The following is a 14,597-nucleotide window of genomic DNA, read 5'->3' on the forward strand; positions in this document are numbered from 1 at the left end:
CCTGTCATCGACTAACAAAACAGACAGATTTGCTTTCGATAGGTGACGACGTATACGCGCCAACATTCACTGGAGAAAATGCTCAAGTAGCTTCAGTTGACAACCGTGCGTGTAGTCTGTAATTACTGCTGGGGCGGATATGATTTTACAGTTGATTTCCAAGGGAGAACTGCAGAAAGTAAGAGAAGGATTACGAAGCAGAACGCTTGCAGCCGACTACAGTGGTAAAAACACGGGGCGATCTCGGACCACGGATCATTATAAGGCGTTCTCTTGATACAGGAAGTGGTGCTTCGGTGGACATGTACGAACATAACAGATATCAAAGTGCACCGTTCGCTACCAAATTTGAATCTATGTGGTGTCATAATGATAAGGGCCAATGTTTGGCGGTTTGGTAAGTGCAGTGCTCAGTGATCTTAATTCTACTCCGACCTCTGGACTGACTTGCCCAGACCTACAGTTTACGACTCCAAATAACGACCAAGTCGGAATTCTCAACATTAACAACCATTTACAGAGTGTAAACAACAATAAGTAAGAGATAAAAATCTTTCCACTGACCGTGGATCGAATCCTGGGCCATTGGATGTGTAACGTGACACTTCACCACAGAGAAAACCAAAGAGCTACACTAGAACACTGAAATCTTAACTGCCTAATGTCGAACGTCACGAATTGGCATCATACCAATGCGACGCTAATAAATGGAAGGTGAACTCTTGGGCCACACTTTCGGTAGGTCCAGATTCTACACGAAGCTACCGTTTCCTACACGTACTGCTATCTCGTGCGTGTGATTTTGTTTTCCTCCTTGATGAAATTAATTGAAGTATAAAGGGGTTAATGTCATTCTGTCGTTTTGTTTTTCCTACGTGGAAAGTAGATGATAAACAAGTGGTTTAAATGAAACGGAATGACGAGACCAGGGCTGTGATGTAAAAGGAGCTGAGCATTTCTCTCACGAATTACAGCACCGTCTACCAGATAAAAGCAGCTACAAATGTTGGCGGAGGAGTGAAAGAATATAATCGTAGACGTCTGTTGCAACTTAAGTTATTGGAAAAGCCTGCCTTGACGTGTAGATTCTCTGGATTGTGAGTCATAAGTAAGGAAAAGTAGTTCCTAGAACCACATTGTCGATATGCACGAGATGCCAAGAAGCGGAGATTTTCTCTCCTCGGGGACTGAGTGTTGTGTTATCTTAACCTTCGCATCATTGTAAATGATTCCACTGTTGGTATGGCTGTAAGGGTATGTATCGAAAGCCAATAAAAAAAAAGAAAGGCGCCAAGTTCCGTTGTTGTGCTTCATCCTCGACTTGCTGTTAACAAAAGAAAAAAAAATGGTTCAAATGGCTCTGAGCACTATGGGACTTAACTTCTGAGGTCATCAGTCCCCTAAAACTTAGAACTACTTAAACCTAACTAACCTAAGGACATAACACACCTCCATGCCCGAGGCAGGATTCGAATCTGGGACCGTAGCGGTCGCGCGGTTCCAGACTGTAGCGCCTAGAACCACTCGGCCACTACGGCCGGCAACAAAAGAAAGACAGACAGTTACGTATCTGTTCATACATCAAAGTCCTGCTTTGTATCAGCTAGCGCTGGCAAGATCGGGAAATAACTTATTTCAACACTGAGGAAGAGCAGTCGGATAAGGAAATGCGAGCCACACGTTTCCGATAGAACAGTGCGTGCAGGCAGTTTTATGTCACGGGACGTTTCAGCTGTAAACACGAAGAGCCGCCTGCAGAGACGGCTACAGCGAGCGCAAGTAGTGCAGTCCTGTCGATGTTTCCTTCTAGCTTTCACAGGCACACGAAAACTTTCAAAAGCTCCCTTCACCTTTCTCCATGTCAAGAAATTCAACTACTTTGCCTTTTTTTTTTTTTTGGGCACAGTAACACGACAAAAACAATTTTGCGCTTGGAACTGTGCGTGTTCGTCTATGCGCGATGTATTTTCCTGAGTAATAAATCAACTTGTATAGTGGAACGTGTCGGAAACTGCTCTATAATAGTTAGAGGTAAGCAGTTACCTACTAATTCATTAATGGCAGTTTATAGATATTCACCAATGAAAAATGTCTCCAGAAGGCAAGGACTAAGAGATTCCTACTACGAGCTAGTATTCAGCCAAGCATACAAACAGGACGTCACAGGTCGGGCAACACTTTGGGCGACGGTGTCGGCCCAGTACGGGGTCACTCAGGTCGCTCTGAACCTCCTCTCGATCCGCGACCTCTTGCGCTTCCTCTGACTGTGCGTGCACAGGCAGTTTTTGAGGAGGATCCAGGTGAGCGTGGTGGTGAGGCAGAAGGTGCAGGCGATGAAGGCGAGCACGTCGAGCAGCAGGTACTGGTACCAGCTGAGCCGCAGCGAGGCGGGCCGCATGTGCAGCGCGCCGCGGTGCCGGATCACGTACTCCGTCCAGTAGACCGCCTCCTCCAGCGGCGGCCGCGGCCGGTCGCGGAATTGCCACGACAGCTCTTTGGCGCGCAGCCGGTACCTGGGCAGGAGGCGGAACGCACTGTCAGTTACAGAGTCATCTCGTCGGTCAGAGTGCATTGCACTAAATGCGGAAATGTGAAAATTACTCTGCGAAGTTTTTTTGTTGTTGTGGTCTTTAGTCCTGAGACCGGTTTGATGCAGCTCTCCACGATACTCTATCCTGTGCAAGCTTCTTCATCTCCCAGTACCTACCGTAACCTACATCCTTCTGAATGTGCTTAGTGTATTCATCTCTTGGTCTCCCTCTCCGATTTTTACCCTCCACGCTGCCCTCCAATACTAAATTTGTGATCCCTTGATGCCTCAACACATGTCCTACCAATCGATCCCTTTTTTTAGTTAAGTTGTGCCACAAACTTCTCTTCTCCCCAATCCTATTCAATGCTCCCTCATTAGTTATGTGATCTACCCACCTAATCTTAAGGATTCTTCTGTAGCATCACATTTCAAAAGCTTCTATACTCTTCTTGTCCAAACTATTTATTGTCCATGTTTCACTTCCATACATAGTTACACTCCATACAAATACTCTCAGAAACGACTTCCTGACACTTAAATCTATACTCGATGTTAACAAATTTCTCTTCGTCAGAAACGTTTTCCTTGCTATTGCCAGTCTACATTTTATATCCTCTCTACTTCGAACATCATTAGTTATTTTGCTCCCCAAATAGCAGACCTCCTTTACTACTTTAAGTGTCTCATTTCCTAATCTAATTCCCTCAGCCTCACCCGACTTAATTCGACTACATTCCATTATCCTCGTTTTGCTTTTGTTGATGTTCATCTTATATCCTCCTTTCAAGACACTATCCATTCCGTTCAACTGCTCTTGCAAGTCCTTTGCTGTCTCTGACAGAATTACAATGTCATCGGCGAACTTCAAAGTTTTTATTTCTTCTCCGTGGATTTTAATACCTACTCCGAATTTTTCTTTTGTTTCCTTCACTGCTTGCTCAATATACAGATTGAATAACATCGGGGAGAGACTACAACCCTGTCTCACTCCCTTCCCAACCACTGCTTCCCTTTCATGCACCTCGACTCTTATAACTGCCATCTGGTTTCTGTACAAATTGTAAATAGCCTTTCGCTCCCTGCGAAGTATGCTGACAAAATGCTGTACTTCGATGTGACGAACAGGTTGTAACTAGTGACCAGGAAACGAACCAGACTTCTCTTTTCATTTCGCGGTCAGTCGCTCGAACTATTAGCCTATCCTCGCCTGTTCCACTCTCAAACTCGCACAATCACCAATGTCTCCTCCTATTACAACCGCAAACACGGGTGGTTCTCCATTCATGGAGAGACCCATCCGAGGAACACATATTATAGCTCTATTCTTTTACTTTCCAATGGCACCAAATTCAATAAAATTGATTCATAGATAAAAAAAATGGCTCTGAGCACTATGGGACTCAACTGCTGAGGTCATTAGTCCCCTATAACTTAGAACTAGTTAAACCTAACTAACCTAAGGACATCACAAACATCCATGCCCGAGGCAGGATTCGAACCTGCGACCGTAGCGGTCTTGCTGTTCCAGACTGCAGCGCCTTTAACCGCACGGCCACTTCAGCCGGCAGATAAAAAAAGTTATATTGGTTACAAACTTACAAGGCACTTCGTTTCACAACGCCAGTTGGTAGCAGGGCCCCACATTTCAAAATGGTCTCCTAATTACAATTTTGGTCAAAAAATTCCAGAAAAAATATTTTATCCCTCACTCATTATGGACATTCTTACACCAAATTTTCAGAAAAATCTGTGACATAAGGGCAACGGCCACTGGATGATTTCACATGAAATTACCCAGCTGGACAATAGTTCCGTAGCTATCTCTGGGTCACCACTTCGCTGGAACATATTCTTTTCTGCATCCTCTTGGCCTACACATTTTAACTGTTGCTGTTACTACACCAATGAAGCGTTGATACTTCTTATGTGATGGAGGTATCCAGCGGATGGTGTCATCCAGTTCCGTTGAAAACTTCGTCCAGTCAGCTTTCTGGAAATTTCATCGAGCATGCGGGGTTGCAAATCTGAGTGTACAGTACAAACAAAGCTAAAGTTTGACATTTCTGGCAAATAAGCACCTTGTATCACAAGGTGCTTTTCTGTTCCCTATAGGGTTGATTGTGTTGAGTCCCCAGATGATCAGAATAATTGATTATAGTGGCACCCTTGAGGTCACCATCAGGGTGACTGATTTCGGTGTATGTTTCCATTCATCCACTGTAACTCTCGACGCGGCTACCGACGGTGTATAAACCACAAGCATTATAATAACGTAAAATGTCCGTGAAGTGATAGTGATGGGCGCACCTGCTATGGATACTCACCGATATGAAGCAACCGGATTCACCAATATCAAGCACGCTGACGGGAACAGAAAACTATAATTTCCACGTGGTTGTTCCTAGAGCACGCTAAACGTAGTTTCCAACCAGACATTGAAACTGCTAATCATATTGTACCATACAGTCAAATTTACAACACTATAGTAAATTTCGAACATAAATGTCAACAGCTAGAACACAAAGGGTTACATTTACATCGCATATCAAATGTACAATCAGATGAGTCGGTTCTTGCTTGGGAAAACAGGCTCACTTGAAATTTACCGATTCCAACAGCATCTACCACGAATTAGACACACTGAGATGAGTAAATCGTTCATTTTTTTTTGGCGTAGAATCAGAGCATGCAATAAAAATGGAGGGTTCCTGTTTGAAACCGCAAAACTGACCCCCGCCCACCCAGAAGGTGTGGTTAGGAGATGGTTAGTTGTAACACAGACAGGTGTGCGCTTTACAAATAATAACTTTTCATCTAGAAAATCTTTTTCGTATGAGACCTCGTTTTCCAGGTGTTTCGTTATCTCAAGTTAAAACAAACAAACTGTATTGTAAGGGCGATGAGGGAAGCAAATGATCAAACTGATGTTGGAGTTGTTTGTCACAGACAGAATTCACCATGATACGGTTTGCTGATGATGTACCATTTGTTACCAGAAACGTCGAGGGACTGAGTCAGGTCGTTAGTCAAATGAAATGTGTGGTAGCTGTCGGCTGTAATATAACGTTTGTGACGTAAAACAATAAAAGGTTGTGACTAGAGACTATACTTGTAAAAAACTGTATTCAAAAGAGTTTTTTCTTTAATATTCCATCTGTTTTATTAATTCCGCACACGTAACCCATTCCTACCGCGTATAACATTTTTCTAATTTTGTATTTGCATTTAAGCAGATTACATTTTTAATACAGACTAAATTCTCGTTCACTTTAATTTGATTTGTATGTGTGTGTGTGTGTGTGTTATGGATGCCTTTAGTCTTTGCTTATACTGAGGCAATAATCCACATGACGGTCGGATTCGGTATTTGTATCACTAGATTCACGCGTTTCATGAGTGAGATTTACACACTTCTTACTAACATAAATACAGTTTGTTATAGCTCCAAATATCGAAATATAGCTGTTTATACCCTCTTCCCTAAATAATTTGTTGGTCATGCGCACGTAGTTACGCCGAAGAAAATCTTAGTGTTGGTCATCTTTTTCATTTTTATGTACAACTCCTTCACCAGCAATAGAGCTGTATAGTGTTTCGCTCCCTACTCTTGCGTTTAACTGTCCGCCCCAGTTTTTCTTCTTCGTCTCCTGGACGTTCACTACACGCAGTTCCCTCTGTTTCATAATGTATGTGATAAAAGTTTGCTTAATCGACAGTGCTCCTCTGTTATTTCATGTGAGTGCATTCAAGACTTCATTAATTTGTGTTCATCTACCTTTTCATGGCTAGTTCCGTCAGAAATGCTGAGGTGACTCACTTCATCCAGATCTCCTATTCTACAATTGTTGACTCTTAGTTATCTGAGAGGCTGTCCTGGCAGAAAACACTAGCCAACTAGCTACAGCACTGAAGAACAGCATTACACAGAGACTACGACGAGTTTGTGCGACTATCATTTGCTACGAGAGATGCCGAGAAACAGGGGCAAGATATTTCTCGAAGCTTAACGTTTTGTGCATCAGCAAAGTCCCACGAATCCGTAACAGGTTAACGTGCAAGAAAGGTAGGTGGAACGTGATTGTGAGCATAAGCAGACAACGGCAATTCAGAGAAAGAAGAGAAACAGATATTGCTATCCCGGGCTATGGAGACCCCACTGTATTAGAGGAAAGTGATCTCACTTTGATCCCGGCGCGGTGATCCTGCGCAGCGCGTAGACGAGCAGGTCGGTGTTGACGTAGTCCAGCTCGAACTGCATGGCGACGCCGTGGCGCACCATGTTGGGCACGTTGAGCTTCTGGTCGGCGAACAGCGGGATCCCGAGCACCGGCACTCCGCAGTGCACCGCCTCCAGCGTCCCCATGAGGCCGCCGTGGGAGATGAATGCCCGCATCTTGGGGTGGCCTGAAAGACGTGCGGATGAAATGGACTTTGATCGTCCAGACGAACGAAAATCTAGAATGAGATTTTCAGTCTGCAGCGGAGTGTGCGCTGATATCAAACTTACTGGCAGATTAAAACTGTGTATGCAAGATTAAAACACAGTTTTAATCTGCCAGGAAGTTTCATACCAGCGCACACTCCGCTGCAGAGTGAAAATCTCATTCTGGAAACGGCCCCAAGGCTGTGGCTAAGCCATGTCTCCGCAATATCCTTTCTTTCAGGAGTGCTATTTCTGCATGGTTCGCAGGATGTGATGTGATGTGACGTCCGCAACGACCAAACAGAATGACCAAAAAAAAAAAAAAAAAAAAAAAAAAATTGGTAGAGCACTTGCCCGCGAAAGGCAAGGTCCCGAGTTCGGGTCTCGCTCCGGCACACAGTTTTAATCTGCCACGAACTTCCAGAATTACTATGGTTTGCTAAGGTATGGGCAATGAATAACTGCGGATTTTTATGGATATCATAACATTTTTTATCAATTTATTGCCTCTGAGGGATGTTCACTAAACGTTACCACAAGCACTACGAAAATAATGACACACAATTGAAATAAAGTACTACACACTCTCACATTATGTACGTCTTTGTACATCTATGTACGTCTACGTACATTCAAGCTCATACTGAACTATTATTTCATATTTTTTTGTTTCTCTACTTCTGTCTGTGCAATCTGTTCCATTGCATTCTCTCCAAAGGATATTTGCTAAAATACACTCCTTCGTGTCAGGCCGCCCAAGACACTCTTTCCGCAAACGCTAGCCAATAAAAGGACAGGCAAAGCAAGGCTTCCATAGAATTGCGTGATCCGGACAGCCAATGACAGACAAGAAAACGTATTTCTCAGTCGTTTCAAGTGATCGACCAGGAGCCGCGCGGGATTAGCCTAGCGGTCTTAGGCGCTGCAGTCATGGACTGTACGGCTGGTCCTGGCGGAGGTTCGAGTCCTCCCTCAGGCATGGGTGTGTGTGACTCTCCTTAGGATAATTTAGGTTAAGTAGTGTGTAAGCCTAGGGTCTCATGGCCTTAGCAGTTAAGTCCCATAAGATTTCACACACATCTTTTGATCGATCAGGATCCCAGTGCATAATCACAGTGCAATATATGTCGTCCGCTAGCCTTTATCGCATCAGCGCACACTCCGATGCAGAATGAAAATCTGATTCTGGAAACATCCCCCAGGCTGTGGATAAGCCATGTCTCCGCAATATCCTTTCTTTCAGGAGTGCTAGTTCTGCATGGTTCGCAGGAGAGCTTCTGTAAAGTTTGGAAGGTAGGAGGCGAGTTACTGGCGGAAGTAAAGCTGTGAGGACGGGGCGTGAGTCGTGCTTGGGTAGCTCAGTTGGTAGAGCACTTGCCCGCGAAAGGCAAAGGTCCCGAGTTCGACCCTAGGTCCGGCGCACAGTTTTAATCTGCCAGGAAGTTTCGAACGAAAATCTGTTTTGCAATGGTAAGATCGCCAACGTGAATACCATACAGGTAGTTCGTGTCTCGTGGTTGAGATGTCTGTGGAAGCTATATTGACCGTCGGCAAGCAGGATGGGCGTAACGCGCGGCGTCAGCGCCTTTTATCGCGCGTAGCTTGTTTGTGCGCTAGAAATGGCACACTCCGTATCAGAGGTCGTGCAGGAACTGATCCCTGATCGTGTACCGTGAGTAGCTAAATCCGAGAAACCACGCAGCTTGTTGACGACAGCAGTTGCCGCCAGGTATGGCAGGCTGCACACACTGACCGCTGTCAGGCAAACCATTCGCCCACTCTACCAGTAGCAGTAACCTCTATCCCCAACCTCCGCCTTACCCCCGCACGCAGCCCAGATTCTCTACGGAATAGAACTCCCGGGTATAAAACAGTGTCCTCATTATCGAAAGCTGACTGAGCATAACCTGAGTAATTCACGCTAGGTTTTCACATGACCTGCTTCTTTGCGCGTCTAGGTTTTACGACGTAATATCTCCGGAATTTTGTGTCGTATAGTGATATAATTTTACTGGTAGGTTCAGTGGTGTATATGGCTATTGTCTGCAACATATCTTGTCAGCAGAGTTAGCAGCAAAGCAGTGATAAATTAAAACATCATGCCCGATCTGAAGATGCATGCACGTTGAAAATGTAGTAAGCGATAAATCACTCTCCTTTCATTATTTTGTGGGGATACGGGGTCGTCAGGGAGAAAAAGTTTTTAAATTATGTATCTTGCTTGTTAGAAATAGCTAAGTACTCTCATTCTGTAATACCTGATGAAGACGAGTATAGTCTGGGTAATTTGCACTCCAAGAGCTACGTTGTGTTCGTGTTAACTTGGAACAAGTAAAAATATCTCGGAAGATACTCATCACACGAAAAAAATTCCTCTTTTTAAAAAATGTTTTTCTTGTTATTGCCAGTCTGCGTGTGATGTCCGTGTACTTCGGCCTTAATCAGTTATTTGTTGCCCAAGCACTTGCAGTGTCTCGTTTCCGTAGCAGCTTGACTCAGCGCCGAGATATTTCGTTCGACAACATTATAGTCAGTTCGTTTGGCGTTTGCTGATGTTCATCTTATAACCTTTTTCGAGACAGTACTCATTCCGTTCAGCCGCTCCTCTAAGCCCTTCGTTGTCTCTGAGAGGATTACAGTGACACCAGCAAGTATCTAAGTGTGTCCATCCTGATGTTGATAAGGGAAGTTTCTTCGAATGGAGAAAATATTTTTTGCATGGGTCGAGTTTTGAAATCACACCTGAACCATGAATTAGCTAACACGTAATTATTAGACTCCGGTGGTCAATAAATTTTGCAGGCAAAGTAAGTATAAGTGACAGTAAAAATTCCGTCAAGCTCTGATTTGGTGCGTATGAGCGTGTGTAACGTAGCAAATTATTACGAGTTGTCACGTTGCAGTGGAGCCGGGCAGAGAGGAGATACTGGCTACTGGGCCGGACGAGCGGAGCGCTTGCTTAATACCACCTGCAGTACGTTACGCATACTGTCTATGAATCTTAAGAAGTACTATTAAATATTAATCGATTTTTTTCATACCACTGTACCAAATTCTGTGGATAACACAACCATACTGCTAAAATGTCAATTCAATAATTTCAGTACTTTAGGAGACAGATTTTTACCTAAAAAAGTAATAACCGTGCTGGTATTGTGAAACCGAGTTACTTACTGTAATGTATTCATGTGCAGTACCAACTGAAATTAAAACCAAGAGGATACACACTTTTTTTTACTTTACATGTGGCAAGGGCCTTACCGACCATACGCCTGCTCTATGAGCCTCTTACACTTCTGCCTGTACGATGCGTTGTTTGTGCAGTTTCTGTTGCTGTTCATCCCAGTTGTGTCCTCCCAAATGTTATCCCGCCATCTGATTCTGGGTCTCCCTCTTCCTCTCGTTCCATCTATTGTAATGCTGAATGCCATTCTAGGTAGTCTATTCTCTGTCATTCATGTTATATGGCCTGCCCAATTCAACCTTCTCCTCTTGAGCACTTCGACGACGTTACGTTGTCTGTACAGCCCTCTTAATTCTTCATTTCTTCCTATTCTCCATTCCATGTTATCTTCATCGTATACAGGTCCAAAAATTTTCCTTAGTACTTTTCTTTCGAATATTAACAGTTTTTCTTCATCTTTATTTCTAAATATTAATGTTTCACATCCATATAACATCACAGGTATAATGGTCGATTGATATAAGCGGATTTTGAAGTTACTGCTAAGTGATCTTTTTCTTAGAATCTTGATGAAACTAAAAAGTGTCTTGTTTGCTTTTGATAAGCGGGCATCTATTTCTATATCCGTTCTGTTGTTATTACTAAAAAGACTTTCTAGGTACTTGAAGTGGTCACCAGTCTTGAAACTGAATCCATCTACAGTCAGAGGTGCGTCTTTTCTTGTTTTCTTAAGAGGATAGGCTCATATAATCTACTTTACTGGAATTTTCTTCGGTTTCATTGCCACAGATTTCTGACGTAATTAACAGTACATTGATACATTATTATTTCATTGCGTTTTGGTTGTGTGAGTGTTTTGGAGAGACTGAGTGAGTGAATGGAGGACATACCTAAAGTGAGAATGTGATATTTTATTGACAACTGTGTAAATGCAAGCGTGAGAAAGTTGTTGTGTAATAGGGGAATTTGAGATATATGTCCGAGTCAGCTTAATTTTGTAAAGGGCAGCCCGAGGGGGCGTTGAGTATTAAATTTGTTAGTAATTTATTTCGTGGATACGACATGTATTTTCTTTTCATTAAATTTTATCTAGTTTCTGAATAACAGATTTCTAGTCTAAATTGCGTATGATAATCTCATTTGCTTACATTAGAAATACCGCGAGTATAGAAGTAGTCGATACGATTTGATTGGGTGCTTAAGATACTAGCCAGTAGAAGTTCAGCATTTCTCGCACGTTTGAGTAGGTCTTGGTGCCTCAGATCTATGACTCTAGATATAGTCGCTCTGGAGACGTCTTCTGGTAAACACCTACGTTAAATCTCGCTGATCAAATTTGTACCAAAATGAAGAAATTTCCACGTTTGATCCGTTCTCGTGTCGCAGTCGAAGAGCGACTACAGTGTTAAGTATTTTGAGAATGTTTGAGCTTTGTGAGTGTTTTATTTTGGGAAATTTCGCGTGTGAACGTTTCAAGTCGTTCGTCAACTCCGCCGTGGCAGTTTTCGCGCAGGTAACGAGACGTTATGGCGAGCTCTTCTGTGCAAGAACACTACCGAACGACTGGCTGTGGTAACTCGCAAGTAGTCCTGGGTCACTGTCTCTTTAGGACGTTTGAAATATCTTCTGACTGCTTTTGCTTGTGGACCTGGAACAGACACAACCAGTAACATTTCATAACCGCTGTCGGGACTCGATAGCCGTTTTCCTTGTTTTAAAGACAATAAATCAACTAAAAAGGGAATTTTTAACAGTTTTTTCAAAGGACTATTGCGCAAATACCGAACGCTCAACAGTTTAACTAACTTACAGCTACTGCGTCATGGACTTAAGTTATGTGGCCTTTGTGTGGTAGGTATCAAGTGGAATTTTCACCACCGCTGCTTTTGTCGGCTAAACCAGTATCTACCATCGCTGAGTGAAGGGGCAGACGACCTGAAGGCTATCCAGGTAAGTGGAATGATTGTTTAAAGGACAGTGATAGAGCCACCCGTCGCACCGCACGTAATCTGTTACATTCAGTACTATTCAAAATTGGTTTCTAGTGTGATAGCAAAATACCAAAAGCGTTATTAACTGTACACTTGTAAGTAGGCTGTTTAGGTTTTTATGTTGGTAACGCCATGTAGCGCTCTATATGAAAATCACTGATTGTGCTGTGTGCAGTCTGTGGCTGGTTTGCATTGTTGGAATTTGCTATTGTAGTGTTGGGCAGTTGGCTGTTAACAGCGCGTAGCGTTGCGCAGTTGGAGGTGAGCCGCCAGCAGTGGTGGATATGGGGAGAGAGATGGCGGAGTTTTGAGAGCGGATGATCAGGACGTGTGTCCATCAGGGACAGTAAATTTGTAAGACTGGATGTCATGAACTGATATATATATATATATATATATATATATATATATATATATATATATATATATATTATGACTTTTGAACACTATTAAGGTAAATACATTGTTTGTTCTTTATCAGAATCTTTCATTTGCTATTTTTTATGCCTATCAGTAGTTAGTCCCTTCAGCAGTTAGAATCTTTTATTTAGCTGGCAATAGTGGCGCTCGCTGTATTGCAGTAGTTCGAGTAACGAAGATTTTTGTAGGGTAAGTGATTCATGAAAGGTATAGGTTATTGTTAGTCAGGGCCATTCTTTTGTAGGGATTTTTGAAAGTCAGACTGCGTTGCGCTAAAAATATTGTGTGTCAATTTAGTGTTACGTTTTTCACACGCCATTATTGTCACAATATTTCACACGATAACAGAAAAGCACAATTTGAAGAGCTAAATAAGAAAACACATTAACATAGCACTGAAAATAATATCTAGTTAATTGCAAGCGCAGCTGCGAAACACTTGGTGCAAATCTACATGCATGCCACAACTGTTTTACTGTACAACAATGAAAAACTACAACTACAAAGGAAATTCTCTCTATAATTACGCGCTAGCAATAAACAATAGCTACACTAATTACACAAACTACAAGAAAAAATCAGAAGATTCCAGTGAAGTATCCCCGGCTAAGGGTCGACATATGAAACGTCCCCTTAGAAAAATTATCGATGACTGTGCTTAAACTGACACACAATATTTTTAGCGCAACGCAATCACACTTTTAATAATCCCTACAAAAGAATGGCCCTGACTAACAATCATCTATACCTTTCATGAATCACTTACCTCACAAAAATTTTCGTTACTCGAACTAGTGCAATACAGCGAGCGCCAATACTGCCAGCTAAATAAAAGATTCTAACTACTGAAGGGACTAACTACTGATAGGCATAGTTAGCAAATGAAAGATTTTGATAGAGAACAAACAATGTATTTACCTTAACAGTGTTCAAAAGTCATAATATATATATCAGTTCATGACATCCAGTCTTACAAATTTACTGTCTCCGATGGACACGCGTCCAGATCATCCACTCTCAAAACTCCGCCATCTCTCTCCCCACATCCACCACTGCTGGCGGCTCACCTCCAACTGCGCAACGGTACGCGCTGTTTAACAGCCAACTGCCCAACACTACAATAGCAAATTCCAACAATGCAAGCCAGGCACAGACTGCACGCAGCACAGTCAGTGATTTTCATATAGAGCGCTACATGGCGTTACGAACATAAAAACCTAAACAGCCTACTTACAAACTATGCTGCAGTTCTCAGCATAGTGTGAGGACTAGGCTGCGGTACTCACTGAGCACGTCGAACTGCGGCACCCAGTTGGCCGTGTAAACGTTGTCGGGGACGGTGAGTCCCAGTTCGGCGAGGGCGGCCGCGTCCACCTTCCATATGAAGCGCTGCGGGGCCAGCTGCCTGAAAGCCGCTACGAAGGCCACCAGCTTCTGCAGCGGCATCGTCTCCGTCCGCACCAGCGAGCCGAACGTAAATAGCACGGCGCCCACGTCTTCCGGGGCCCCGTCCAGGAACCGCTCAATATCCTGCACAAAGAATGCCGTCTGTTACCCGGCATGGCGAACTGGTTACCTGGCCGGGTGTGGCAGCACCGGCATGTCAACGCCCTGAAAGCGAGGGGGGTGGGGGTGGGGAGGCAACTCCAGTACTCTTGCGTCACACAGTAGACGTCTGTCTGTGTTAGAAATATTTACTTGTACTTAATTAAGCTTCTAAGCTACAAGGGCAAGCAACTATAAGCAACTCTCACCAAATGTATATTCTTCATTCGTGTAAAGTAATATCGTTTTTCTTTTAAATCACTATGTTCTTATTTCTCTCTTTTTTCGTGTAAAGTGATATCGTTTCTTTCTAACTCACCATGTTCTTACTTCTTTATATTTTATTTATTTTTATACTTTTACTAAATTTTATTAACATGGTAATACTTTGTAAATGTAACACCAAACCACGCATGCAGCATGTGATAGCGCAGATCTGGTCCGCCTCCTCGTGGCTAGGGACGGAAACGGTGCAGCTACTCGCAAACAAACCATTTGCGA

The 14,597-nt window shown here is 43.2% G+C and overlaps 1 protein-coding gene across 1 annotated transcript in view; it reads right to left on the reverse strand.

Annotated features, from left to right (window-relative positions):
- LOC126263217 (UDP-glucosyltransferase 2-like) overlaps window positions 1–14,597 on the reverse strand; it is a 55,721-nt gene that overhangs the window by 324 nt on the left and 40,800 nt on the right. Inside the window, exons 5-7 of the mRNA XM_049960286.1 lie at window positions 13,838–14,081; window positions 6,715–6,937; window positions 1–2,513 (exon numbers count right to left, since the gene is read on the reverse strand). The exon at window positions 1–2,513 is cut by the window's left edge and continues 324 nt beyond it. Of these exons, the coding sequence (XP_049816243.1) occupies window positions 2,213–2,513; window positions 6,715–6,937; window positions 13,838–14,081 (768 nt within the window). The 3' untranslated portion in view covers window positions 1–2,212. The remainder of the gene's footprint in view (window positions 2,514–6,714; window positions 6,938–13,837; window positions 14,082–14,597) is intronic.

The sequence above is a fragment of the Schistocerca nitens genome, chromosome 6 (genome assembly GCF_023898315.1).
Source record: "Schistocerca nitens isolate TAMUIC-IGC-003100 chromosome 6, iqSchNite1.1, whole genome shotgun sequence".
Lineage (NCBI taxonomy): Eukaryota > Metazoa > Arthropoda > Insecta > Orthoptera > Acrididae > Schistocerca > Schistocerca nitens.